The 12,955-nt window shown below is 45.5% G+C and overlaps 1 protein-coding gene across 1 annotated transcript; it reads right to left on the bottom strand.

The window, feature by feature from the left end:
* Positions 1-5,041: 5,041 nt before the first annotated feature.
* LOC129717149 (uncharacterized) lies at positions 5,042-12,755 on the bottom strand. The gene is made up of 2 exons (XM_055666994.1): positions 11,198-12,755; positions 5,042-5,460 (listed from the first exon to the last, which is right to left on the bottom strand). Exons 1-2 carry the CDS (start codon positions 12,753-12,755, stop codon positions 5,042-5,044), a joined length of 1,977 nt encoding a protein of 658 aa, XP_055522969.1.
* Positions 12,756-12,955: the final 200 nt, after the last annotated feature.

Raw genomic sequence — 12,955 nt, forward strand, 5'->3', positions numbered from 1 at the left:
TGTTATGTTCAAAAATGTGAAATCCAGCAATGAAAAGGATCATATTCCGAAGACTACTTGAACTCACGCACTTTTCTCAGAGATGGTTGACCCGATTTCCACAAAATTAGTGTCAAATAATAAGTCTAGCTGGCTCATAACACCCTATTGAATTTTACTGTAATCGAACTGTAACTTCGTCTGTAATGTACCGAAATGTGAAAATCACGAAACTTCATTATCTCAGATACTACACAACCGATTTGATCAATATTATTATCAGATTAGCGGGCTAGTTAAGAGTTAACTGATGAATTATGTTTGAACACGTGGTTTCAAGATTTGGCTGCCCTAAACGTTCCCATTTCATTTGATTATAATCGAACTTAAGTAACCGTTATGTATAAAATTGTTAATAATTAATAAAAGAACGAAAGTCTATTATCTCAAAGATTACATGACTTATTTGATCATAACTAGTGTCATACGAACGAGTCATCTCTCAAACTTACAAATAACAAACTTCATAACAATTTGATATGTGGCTCAAAAGTTATGGAAAGAAAAGAAATTCAAAGACTATTTAAAACTATACCTGCTTTGATTGATATATGTGGTCTCAACATAATTTGGTGTCGTACTTTTTGTACGTTACAAATTCCTTGATTCCTTGCGATGTGTTTAAAGTCTGCAAATGGACCACAAATCGGCCATAGGATATGATCAAAGTCAAATAACAAATCGTTCGAAATGTTTGGGTTTATCGAATAGACAACATCCACGACTTTTGGCTTCTGTACATCGCCTTAATTCTGAACATATTCATATTGGGTGGCATTCGGACATTTTCAGCACATTTTCTGGCATCAATCTGACACCGGAAATACCCATATTAGGAGATATTTTGTTCTTCAGGTTGTTTTCCAAAAACTGAAAGTGGTCGTCTTTAAATTCAAAATGGTGTCCAGGGTCAAAACTTGGTTTCTATGCATCATCTCGATTACGGAAATATCCATATTGAGTATTATTCTGTCATTTTCGACTGTTTCCTGGAAGTTGCCATATAGCAATTCAAAATAATGCCTGAGGTCAATTGGTAGCTCACCGCACCATTCTGGTTCCAGAGGTACTCATATTGGATGGTATGTGGTTATTTTAAGCTGTTTTTCACAAACCGGAAGTCGCCATTTTGGATTCCATAATAGCATTTGGAGACATTTTCTGGATTTTGAACGTCATACTGGTTGAAGAAAAACTCATATTGGGTGGTATTTGGTCAATTTCAGCTTTTTTCAGAAACCGAAAGTCGCCATATTAGAAGTCAAAATGCTATCTGTGGTCGATTTTAGCTCCTGTGTATTATTCTAGATCCGGTTATTATTAAATTGGGTGGAAATCAGCCTTTTTTGGTTGTTTTCCAGAAACCGGAAGTTGCCATCTTACAATCCATAATGTTGCCTGAGTCCGATTATGGAACATATTTGTTACCACTAAAAACATTCACCTGCCAAATATGGTTCCATTTAGTTGGTTAGCTCTCGAGATGTACAGAAATTTGTGTTTCATTTGTATGGGACCCCTTCTTTCCAGAAGAGGGAAGGGTCTTGAACTATCATAGGAACCTTTATCGGCACCAAAAACCCTTACATACAAATTTTCACGTCGATTAGTTCGGTAGCTTTCGAGCCTACATGGATCAGACAAACAGACAGACAGACCGGACTGCATTTTTATATGTATAGATTACAACATCAATATTTTAGAGTGAATATACATTTATTGGATTGAAGCGTTCATGTAAATCTATTTTTACAAATAAAAGTTTGCATGAGAAAGGCTAGGTCTGACCGCTAGGTGGATTAATTTAGGTTATTGTTTTTTTTTTTTTTCATTTATATCCGTTCTTGTGTGTGAGATTTTACCCTTTCCTTATCAAGCTTACTGCTCTACAATAGCGAGCCTCTTTCTATCCTACCAATATCACCAAATTATAATTCCCTGGCGTGAAACTTCACCTAACGCTGGCCAGGTTTATTCTAAGAGGGACTAATTAAGTCAAGGGGAAGGAGTCTTACCGAAACCTCGTTCCCCGTGCCAATATCGCCAATTACAATTCCCTGGAGAGGATAAATATTCCTAAGAACAGTTTTATTATAAGGACTAATTTTGTCAAGAGGAAGGAGTCTTATCGAAACCTCGTTCCTTCAGCCAAGATCGTGCCATAATCACAATTCCCTGAGGAGAACTATTATACGTTACTCAGACCAGTTCTATTATAACAGGGACTTATTTTTGTTAGGATGAAAGTCAGCAGGATACTACAACATTCAGCTTGAAGGAAGAGTATGTAGTGGAGAGCCTGAGAATAAACCCATGTTAAAGTCCTTTGACAACCAAATGGCCTGATTCTACTAAGTTACGAACCCACGACCACCCGCTTATCAAAGCGGACTCTGTAACCTTGTGGCTACGAAGCTCCCCTAATGGTTAAATATGGTGGTATAATCGAAACGTCACTATACTCATATTTAGGTTGGACTCGATTATATATCATTCGATAAAATATCATTTATAATTCGATTATTTACTTTCTTTTCACAACTTTTAAACTTTTTTTTTTTAAACCACTTGTTCATTTGTTCAATCATAATAATCCAACAGTTAACTCTTAACAAGCCCGTGCATCTGATATCAGTATTGTTCAAATCGGTTGTGTGATATTGAAGTTGCAGTCCGATTACAGTAGAATTCAAAAGGGTGTCTGGGGCAGCTAGACCTTTCATTCGACACCAATTTTGTGTAAATCGGTTCAGCCATCTCTTCGAAAAGTGAGTAAGTTTAAGTAGTCTTCGGAATATGTTTCTTTTCAAAGCTGGATTTCACATTTTTAAACATAACAGATAAAGTAAAAGTCCGATTTAAAAAAAAAAATCATTAGGTCTCATGGGGTAACAAGACCATCCATATGCCACTGATTTTATGAAAATCGGTCCAGCCATCTCTGAGAAACATGAGTGAGATTAAACTGTCTCCGGAAAACATTTCTTTCCATAACTTTTGAATCACATGTCCAATCTTTATAAAATTTGGAAGTTGAGGGTTTTAAAGGTAAACTGTTTATTGAAAACCAATTGTTAAAACAGGTAGTGTAGTTTCTGAGATAATGAGTTTTCGCGATATTCACATTTTGATAAATAACATACAAACTAAAAGTCCGATTACATTGAAATTCAATGGGGTTTTGTGGGGTAACTAGATCTTTCATTTGACAATAACTTTGTGCAAATCGGTTCAGCCATCTTTGAGAAAATCGAGTGAGATTGAAAAGTTGCACACACACACACAAACACACAGACACACACACACACACACACACAAACACACAGACACACAAACACACACACACAAACACCAACACACACAAACACACACACAAACACACACACACACAAACACACACACACACACACAAACACACACACACACAAACACACACACACAAACACACACACAAACACACACACGCACACACACACGCACACACACATACACACACACACACACACAGATACACACACACAGATACACACACAGATACACACACACAGATACACACACACAGATACAAACACACAGATACACACACACAGATACACACGCACAGACACACACACACAAGTCGCCATCTTGGATTTCAAAATGACGTCTAGATTTAATTTCCAGTCTCGGCACGTACTAAGTTTGTAAACAATTATCTGGCATCTCTTTCTTACTTGCGTCGTGAATCGCGATGTCGTTGCTTTATTTCTCGGCAGTTTTGCCCTGACGCAGGGGAATAAAAAAATTCGCTATATGTAAACAGGGGCAGTGCAGTGGGATGGTTTAATAGCACAACAATGTGGAAAAATTTATGCTAACTAACGAGAGATATTAGAAATTTTCCGCTTTCAACAGGTAATCTTTTTTAAAGAGTTCCTGTTGAATCGCAAAGTACTGAATTTATTTTTAACGTTCAACGAGTGTTTAATGTGTGAATTTTTGTTGACAAAATTTGTGTAAAGTGAAAGTGAAGTGAAATTTGTCCCGAAATGCCAGGACGCACAAAAACACACACACACAAACACAAACACACACACACAAACACACACACACAAACACACACACACAAACACACACAAACACACACACACACAAACACAAACACACACACATACACACACACGCCTGGCAGAGCTGCATGCCACCACGGGTCGACGTGTGGCGATCGTCGAGAACACATAATACATGTGCGACCACTGACAGCATCTAACAGTCCCGGACCATCAGCGGGAGGTAGCCTAGGGGTGGTGAGGGTCGAACCAGGGACAGTCGATTTCTCGCAAAAGCCACAAGTACCCGGAAGCACCTCTGACGGAGCGAATAGAGCCGCTCCCATCACCCACATGCACTAAGCCGCCCATTGGGACTGATACCAGTAAGGTCCCAATTATGGCAACTGGCAACGTAGTGAATGGATATGAGTTGGATTTCGTAATGGTACCACGTCCTCGGGCTGGCACCTGCATCGAGCTCCCTTAGTAAAGTCGTGTGACAATGGCTTGAAACGGCGAGGCGATACCCGGTGCAGGGGTCCCCGTCCCATAAAACCTGGCAGACCTTTCAGTACGTTCCGAGTCCATTGCCTGGTGGGAATCAGGCAGGAGTAGGATCAGATGGTTGTTCCTGACTTGCGCCGGTCGGTGGAGACATAGTTGCTCATAAGGCGCTATGATTACTTACCCTAGCCATGACCTCACTGCTTCGGCATAGCCCACCATGGGACCACATAGGCGACTACTCCACCATGGACAAGGATAGCGGCTGGAAGGGGGACCCATTTAAATCAAAATGTTGAACCAAAAAAACAAAAGAGACGAGTGTGGAGGGACTACCAAATCCCTTCGCGCGAGGTGGCATCCAGAGGTCTCCGCAGAAAAAGGCGGAGACGGATGCAGTGAATCCCGATAGCGGAAAGGCTAACACGCCAGTTTCCACACCGGATAGAACGGTCGATGGTCCCTTGCTAGTCAAGGCCATCGAAAAGAGCAGGGACAAGCGGCCTAGGTTGGCAGCGCTTTCCGAACAGCTCGATGCCATCATCGAGTTCACGGCGAATAGGAGCAATATGTCCAGGGATCTGAAGCAGGGCCTCCTCCTGCTTCGGGCTACCATCGACGAAGCTCAAAAGGAGCACGCCGAACTTGTGGCTCGGGTTGAAGCCTCCGAAAAGGGGACGAGAACCAGGAGGGCAACTGAATCCAAGCAGGTTCAGACTGATGCCCTCATTCGCCGCGATCTGCTCTACGGGGCAGGTTGGTAAGCGAACGGAGCAGTCCCCGGGGGAAGCGGCCCCCGATAATGTGAAGAAGCGGTTGGTGGAGCTAGCCTCACGATCTAGCACACCAACAGGCTCAAAGGCCGGAACATCGACCGGAGCGGCGACTGCGGGAAATCCATGGGTTACCGTAGTAGGAAAAGGGCGCAAGGAGGGTAAAAAGCGCCAGGATGAAGCGGCGGCAAAACGTTCACCAAATATCAAAAAGGCGAGGAGCAGGGGGGACGCCCTCATACTCAAGACTGACGGGTCTAAGTACGCAGAAGTCTTGAAGAAAATGAGGAGTGAAACTCAGCTCAAGGATTTAGGGGCGGATGTGCGGACCATCCGTCGATCTCGCACTGGCGAAATGATTCTTGAGCTCCGAAAGGATGCGAAGAACAAGGGCGCTTCCTACAAGGCGGTAGCCGAGCAGGTGCTTTGCGAAGAGGTGCAGATTCGGGCACTCACCTCGGAGGTGACTCTCCAGCTTAAAAGCCTGGTTGAAATCACCGAGGGGTGCGACGTTGCACAAGCCCTCCAAGAGAAGTGTGGGGTGGAGGTGGCCACTGCGTCGATCCGCCTCCGAAAGGGTCCAGCAGGGACCCAGGTGGCCACCTTCCAGTTAGCATCGGCAGATGCAAATCTGGCACTAAAGGAAGGCAAGCTAAAGGTTGGCTGGTCAGTATGCCCTCTGAGCATACTCCAACAACCGGACGTTTGCTTCCGGTGCTTCGAGGGAGGACATAAGTCCTGGACCTGCAAAGGGCCCGACAGGGGGAGGGGCCAGGTACCCAGCTGGTAAGCCGGCTGCGGAACCACGGGCATAAGAGTAATGCAACTGAACCTGAACCACTGCTATGCGGCTCAGCAGCTACTATACCAAGCAGTCACTGAGTCACTGTGGACATCGCCATCGTATCGGACCCCTACCGCATTCCACCCGGGAACGGTAACTGCGTTGCGGATAAGTCCAGTATGGCGGCCGTATGGACGACAAGCAGATTTCCGGTTCAGGAGGTTGTTTCCACCTCTAACGAAGGGTACGCGGTTGCCAAGGTGAACGGAGTGTTCTACTGCAGTGTCTATGCTCCGCCACGTTGGTCGACCAGCTATCCATGGTGCTAACGGGCCTAACGCCGTTGGTGGTGGCGGGCGATTTCAACGCTTGGGCTGTGGAGTGGGGAAGTCGCACTACGAACCAGAGAGGTCAGATCCTGTTGGAAGCTTTGGCAAAGCTCAACTTAGATCGGGCCAACGTTGGGACCAAATGTACATTTAGCAGAAATGGTGCGGAGTCGATCATCGATGTGACGTTCTCCAGCCCAGGACTGATCACAAACTGGAGGGTAGACGATGGCTACACCAATAGCGACAACCAGTCGGTTTGCTATAGTGTAGGAAACAACGCGCGGAGGCGAGTGACGGGTAGAACCAACACTCACACCGTCCGCGGCTGGAAGACATCGCATTTCGATGCCGAGGTATTCGAAGAAGCAATGGAAAGAGAGTGCAATGGAGGCAGTTGGCTCCGCCCGACTGCTGACCAATTAGTTGCCGTACTATCGCGGGCGTGCGACGCCACCATGCCTAGGACCCGCCAACCTAGAAATGGGAAGCCACCGGCTTACTGGTGGACCGATGCGATAGCGGACCTCCGTAGTGCGTGCCTCCGTGCAAGACGGAGGATGCAGCGCGCGCGAACAGACGAACAGAGGATTGAGCGCCGCGCAGCATTCGGTTCTGCAAGATCGGCGCTAAAGAGTGCGATTAAGGCCAGCAAGAGGGCCTGTTTCGATAGATTGTGCGCGAGTGCCAATACGAACCCGTGGGGTAACGCCTATAGGGTCGTAATGGCCAAGACCAAACGCGCGCTGGCGCCTGCAGAGCGATCACCAGCGATGCTGGAGCGTATCATCGGGGGACTCTTTCCACGCCACGAGTCTAGTCCTCGGCCTCCGGTAGTCGAGTCTCACGTCCGACGTTCCAGTATCTCAGACACAGACCAGGGATGGTCGGACAACCTGCCGAACATCCAATCCGTGAGCGACGACAGCCGTGTCGAGATCGAGGGAGAGGTAAGGGTTACGAACGAGGAACTCATCGTAATCGCCAACTCCCTAAAGGTGAGCAAGGCACCGGGACCGGATGGAATCCCCAACCTGGCAATCAGACTGGCGATTAAAACGGCCCCCGGACTGTTTCGGGCAGTCATGCAGAGGTGCCTGGATGACTGCCTCTTCCCGGACAGGTGGAAGCGGCAGAGTTTGGTCTTACTGCCGAAAGCCGGGAAACCACCAGGGGACCCATCGGCATACAGGCCTATCTGCCTGCTGGACACTGCGGGCAAGGTGCTTGAGAGGATTATCCTCAACAGACTGGTGAAGTACACGGAGGGTGTAAACGGTCTGGCAAATAACCAGTTCGGTTTCCGGAAGGGCAGGTCCACGCTGGATGCTATCCTCTCCGTCACCAAGACGGCGGAGGTAGCACTCCAGCGCAAGAGAAGGGGCATACGCTATTGCGCAATAGTCACGCTTGACGTGAAGAATGCGTTCAATAGCGCCAGTTGGGACTCCATAGCGCTTGCGCTCAGGAGCATCCATGTACCGGTGTCGCTGTACAAGATTCTGGAAAACTACTTCCAGAACCGAGTACTTGTTTTCAACACGGAGGAGGGTCAAAAGTTCGTCCCAATTACCGCCGGAGTTCCGCAAGGTTCTAGCCTGGGACCGGTGTTGTGGAATGTCATGTATGACGGGGTGTTGAAACTCAAGTTCCCTGTAGGAGTTGTGATCGTCGGCTTTGCAGACGACATAACTCTAGATGTCTACGGCGAGTCGATCGAGGAGGTCGAGTTGACGGCCGCGCACTGTATACGCAAGGTAGAAGACTGGATGCACTTCAGGAAACTGGAGTTAGCGCACCATAAGACGGAGGTAACGGTTGTGAATAACCGCAAAACAGAGCAACAAAAGGTGGTCAGAGTCGGAGACTGCACCATCACCTCAAAGCGATCTTTGAAGCTCTTGGGGGTTATGGTTGACGATAAGCTCACATATAAGAGCCACGTCAACTATGCTTGCAGGAAGGCTTCAACTGCTATTGCAGCACTATCTCGAATGATGTCGAACAGCTCAGCGGTGAATGGCAGCAAGCGTAAACTTCTTGCCAGCGTGGTTTCGTCTATACTTAGGTATGGTGGGCCAGTGTGGTCCAAAGCGCTAGGTACTAACAGTTATCGTGGCAAACTGGAAAGTACCTACAGGCTCATGTGCCTGAGGGTTGCGAGTGCGTTCCGTACAGTGTCATACGACGCAATTTGTGTCCTGTCCGGCATGATGCCTATCAGCATAGCCATTAGGGAGGACGTAGAATGCTTCGACCAACGTGACACAAGGGGCATACGAGGTACCAGAAGATCACTATCGATGATCAGATGGCAGCAGGAATGGTCCAACTCCACGAAAGGTAGATGGACGCACCGACTTATTCCGGTGGTATCCAGGTGGGTCGGGAGACGCCATGGAGAAGTCAACTTCCACCTGACACAGATTTTGTCGGGTCATGGTTGCTTCAGGCAGTACCTATACAGGTTCGGGCATGCGGAATCCCCCATGTGCCCCGAGTGCCTGGATGCGGAAGAGACTGCTGAGCATATCTTCTTCGTATGTCCACGTTTTGCGCGTGCGCGGAGCGACATGATGGCTATGAGCGGGCCAGACACTACTCCGGACAACCTAGTTCATAGGATGTGTGAAGATCCGAACATCTGGAGGGCGGTTTGTGCAACCGCCTCTCAAATAGTCCTTGAGTTGCAAAGCAGGCGACAGGTTGACCACCAACACGCCAGTGTTAGCTAACGGCCAGTCACCAGGTTAGTTAGCTAATTAGCTAAGAGACTTATAGAGACAGGAGGTTGCTCAAAGCATAAAAGCCGCTCCCCGAAGCAACACTTAGCGGTCGTCCCGGGGAGTATTATGGGCTAGAGACTGGAGGGGTTTTAGTGGGTCCAGTCACTGATTCAAACCAACCCCACACTCCCTGAGGTTGGTCACCTCAAAAAAAAACACACACACGCACGCACGCACACACACACACACACACACACACACCACACACACACACACACCACACACACAGACACACACACATACACAGACACACACACACAGACACACACACGCACACGCACACGCGCGCACACACGCACACGCGCGCACACGCACACGCGCGCACACACGCACACGCGCGCACACACACACACCAACACACACACACCAACACACACACACATACAGATACACACACACAGATACACACACACAGATACACACACAGATACACACACACCCACATATACACACACACACAGATACACACACACAGGCACACACAAGTCGCCATCTTGGATTTCAAAATGACGTCTAGATTTAATGGGTTCAATGATGGCAATTTCGGTCACGGGTTTCTTTAAAACACGTTTTATTATGTCAAAGCCAACGTTTCAAGGATATATTTCCTCGTCCTCAGGGCAACTACGATCAACAGTTTACAATTTACATAAATTAGTCACACGAATTAAGTTATTACATACACAACTTACAAACAAAACAAACAAGTTCTCGTCAAAATATGGTGCATTGGTGTACAATTGCTTTAGGTTAACTGCACTACACTATGGATATGAAATATTCAAAATATTAATTGGTTTGTGACTTTTCAAAATTTAAAAAAACGCAAACGGATGAGCTACACTTACACAGTATCTTCCAACACACATCACACACGATTAAAGCCGTCGGGAAATGTTGCGTCAAAACGGGGAGAAATAATGTTGCAAGACAGAGATAGAGAGTGCTAGAGACTGTAGTAGTCTGCATCAACATGTGAGAGATCGCAGCGTGCCGGAGTAAGCGATGCTTAAGTTGTTCGTGTCCGTTCTATAATTTATTGCGGATCTGTCACATGCGATGTAACACATTTCTAACACCTGTAATGCTTGAATCCTGTCATCCGAAGTTAAAATTCTAGTGTTGGCTATATTGAAACTGTGATTCTCTTCTATCGCATGCTTCATCAACGCCGTCTTTTTAAACTCATCTTCCCTTCCCTCCCTCTCAGTGCTAGAATCTCTATACTGTTCGTAGCGTTTCATGAGAGAGCGGTGCGCGGCAAGACGGTTCTTCAGTTGCTGTGTAGTCATACCAATGTATGAGCTATCGCAGTCTGCACACGGGATACGGTATATAACGTTTCTTTTTGAAAGATGCGAAGAAGAGTCTTTGAGTTTCGTGAAAAGTAGTCTGTTGGTTTTGACGCATTTGAAACTCAGACTGATATTTTCATGGTTCTTTTTAATGCTGCGTGCAAGTGCGGGTGTGAGGCCGTCAACATGGTGCAAAGATCGATATACTTTTGGTTCCGAGTTTACTTCCTCAACAACGTTATTCGTGCTTTGGTTGATAAATCTGTTGATTAACCGATTTATCAGTGAGCTCGGATAGTTGTTGGTAAGCAAGTGCTCGCGTACTATCTGCTTATTTTCCGTGAGCGATTTGTTCGTCGATAATCGAAACACTCTCCCAATAAAACCGGTTGCCGTATTCAATTTCTGTGCCAGCGGGTGCATCGAGAGAAAATTAAGAATTCTCCCGGAAGCGACAGGTTTCTTATACCACTCGGTCACGATTTTTTGTTCGTTGGTTCTAATAAGAACCATATCTAAATACGGTAAACGGTTGTTATTTTCTACCTCATATGTGAATTGAATATGTGAGTCGAACCCGTTGAGAGCGTTCCTCACATATTCAATCTTGTCAGCTGGGAGAGCGGTGAACAAATCGTCGACGTATTTTTTAATACATGGAATGTGTACATCGATCTTCGCAAGCACATCATCAAGTAATGTAGTCATTACAAGATCAGCTAAAGCAGGTGACAAAGGATTCCCCATGGCTGTCCCCTCCTTTTGCCGGTAATAGGCCCCACGGAAGGTGAAATAACTGGACGAGATGTTAAACTCAATGAGCTTGATAAAAACATTTTGATCTTTGATCGTCGTATTTTTCTCGATCAAGTTCCAGTTATTTCTCACCGCTTGTACCACCAAGTCTCTCGGTATGCAAGTGAACAGGCTTACCACATCAAACGATACCAATACATAGTTGGGGGGAAGTGTGACGTTGTTAATAAACGTACAGAACTCATATGAGTTGCGTACGTTATATTTCTCGTGGTCTATCGAATGATGCAGAATGCTAGCAAGGTATTTTGAGAGATCATATGTTGGGCAGTTTATGCATGACAGTATGACCCTCAGTGGATTGCCGTCTTTATGAATCTTAGGTAGTCCATAAATTTTAGGGCAAGTCGCGTTGTATGTAGTTAGCCGATTCTTGGTGGGTTGATCAATCATTTTTTGGTCGAATAGTGATTTCACCAGCGTGTTATTTTTCGTTTGAATTTTGCTTGTCCAATCCGCGTCGATCCTTTCGTACGTGTCGATGTCGTCAATAAGGGCTCTCATTTTTGACTCATAATCTTCTCTCTTCATTATAACTGTTTTATTACCCTTATCGGCGGTTACAACACATAAGTCTGGATTTTCTCGGATGAACTTTTTGCTGACGTGAAATGCTTCGATCAAAAAACGATTGATAGTGTCTGGTGGTGATGTATGACCACCGTTCGTTAGCCTGTTCATATGATTTTGAATTATGTTGATGTACTGATTGCGACAAACCATTTGCAAACTCTCATCTCTTTCGGACTGTAGAATTGATTCCAAGTCCGCGATAATCTTGAAATATGGAATTTCTTGATTATTTTCCAACGGCAAGGCGAACTTGGGACCATAGCCCAAAAGAACCATCGTTTCTTGGGGAATAACAACATCTGTGATGTTTTTAACCCAAGAATCGTTCACTTTGAGTTTGTTTGCTTTTTCAATTTCAACTCTTTTGTAGAGACGTTGAAATTTGCGGCTTGTCGTAATCTGCAACGATCGACATTTTCTTTGAAAGAATGTTTCCTGGCGCTCGAAGAAATGTGTGTATGTGTTAGAGGGGGATACTTGCGTGATTTTGCTCGTGAGGGTAGCTTTCGTTTTCTCTAGCGTTTTGATTTTGTGAAAACTATCGCTGATTTCGACGTTCAGGATCGTGCGTTTGAAACGGTCCATCGCCTTCTCCAGCTTCCCTCTGTATGGACTGGCATCCTCCAATAATCCGTTTATGCAGCGGAAGGTGTTTTGTATGTGTGTGGGGTGTAAGCCAAACTTTTTACATCGTCGGAGAAAATCTTTCCTTATGCATTGGGCGCTCAGCTTGTTAACTGTCTGGGCGTAGCTTTTGTACAGTTTTCGGTGTGATGGTGGTAAACTGTTGTAGAACGAAGTGGTAAGGTTTACGTTCGACGCCATTGCTGTTTTATGTTAAGCGGTGTTTGACCAATAAATAGTTAATGGGTTCAATGATGGCAATTTCGGTCACGGGTTTCTTTAAAACACGTTTTATTATGTCAAAGCCAACGTTTCAAGGATATATTTCCTCGTCCTCAGGGCAACTACGATCAACAGTTTACAATTTACATAAATTAGTCACACGAATTAAGTTATTACAT

This window comes from Wyeomyia smithii, chromosome 1 (assembly GCF_029784165.1).
Source record: "Wyeomyia smithii strain HCP4-BCI-WySm-NY-G18 chromosome 1, ASM2978416v1, whole genome shotgun sequence".
NCBI lineage: Eukaryota > Metazoa > Arthropoda > Insecta > Diptera > Culicidae > Wyeomyia > Wyeomyia smithii.

Excerpts from the sequence above, each read along its gene's own strand:
- LOC129717149 (XM_055666994.1), bottom strand. The coding sequence starts at position 12,755 with ATGGCGTCGAACGTAAACCTTACCACTTCGTTCTACAACAGTTTACCA. Across the intron at positions 5,461-11,197 it reads GATCGATGTACACATTCCAT|TCGCCGCTCCGGTCGATGTT; the intron begins GTATTAAAAAAT and ends GATTTCCCGCAG.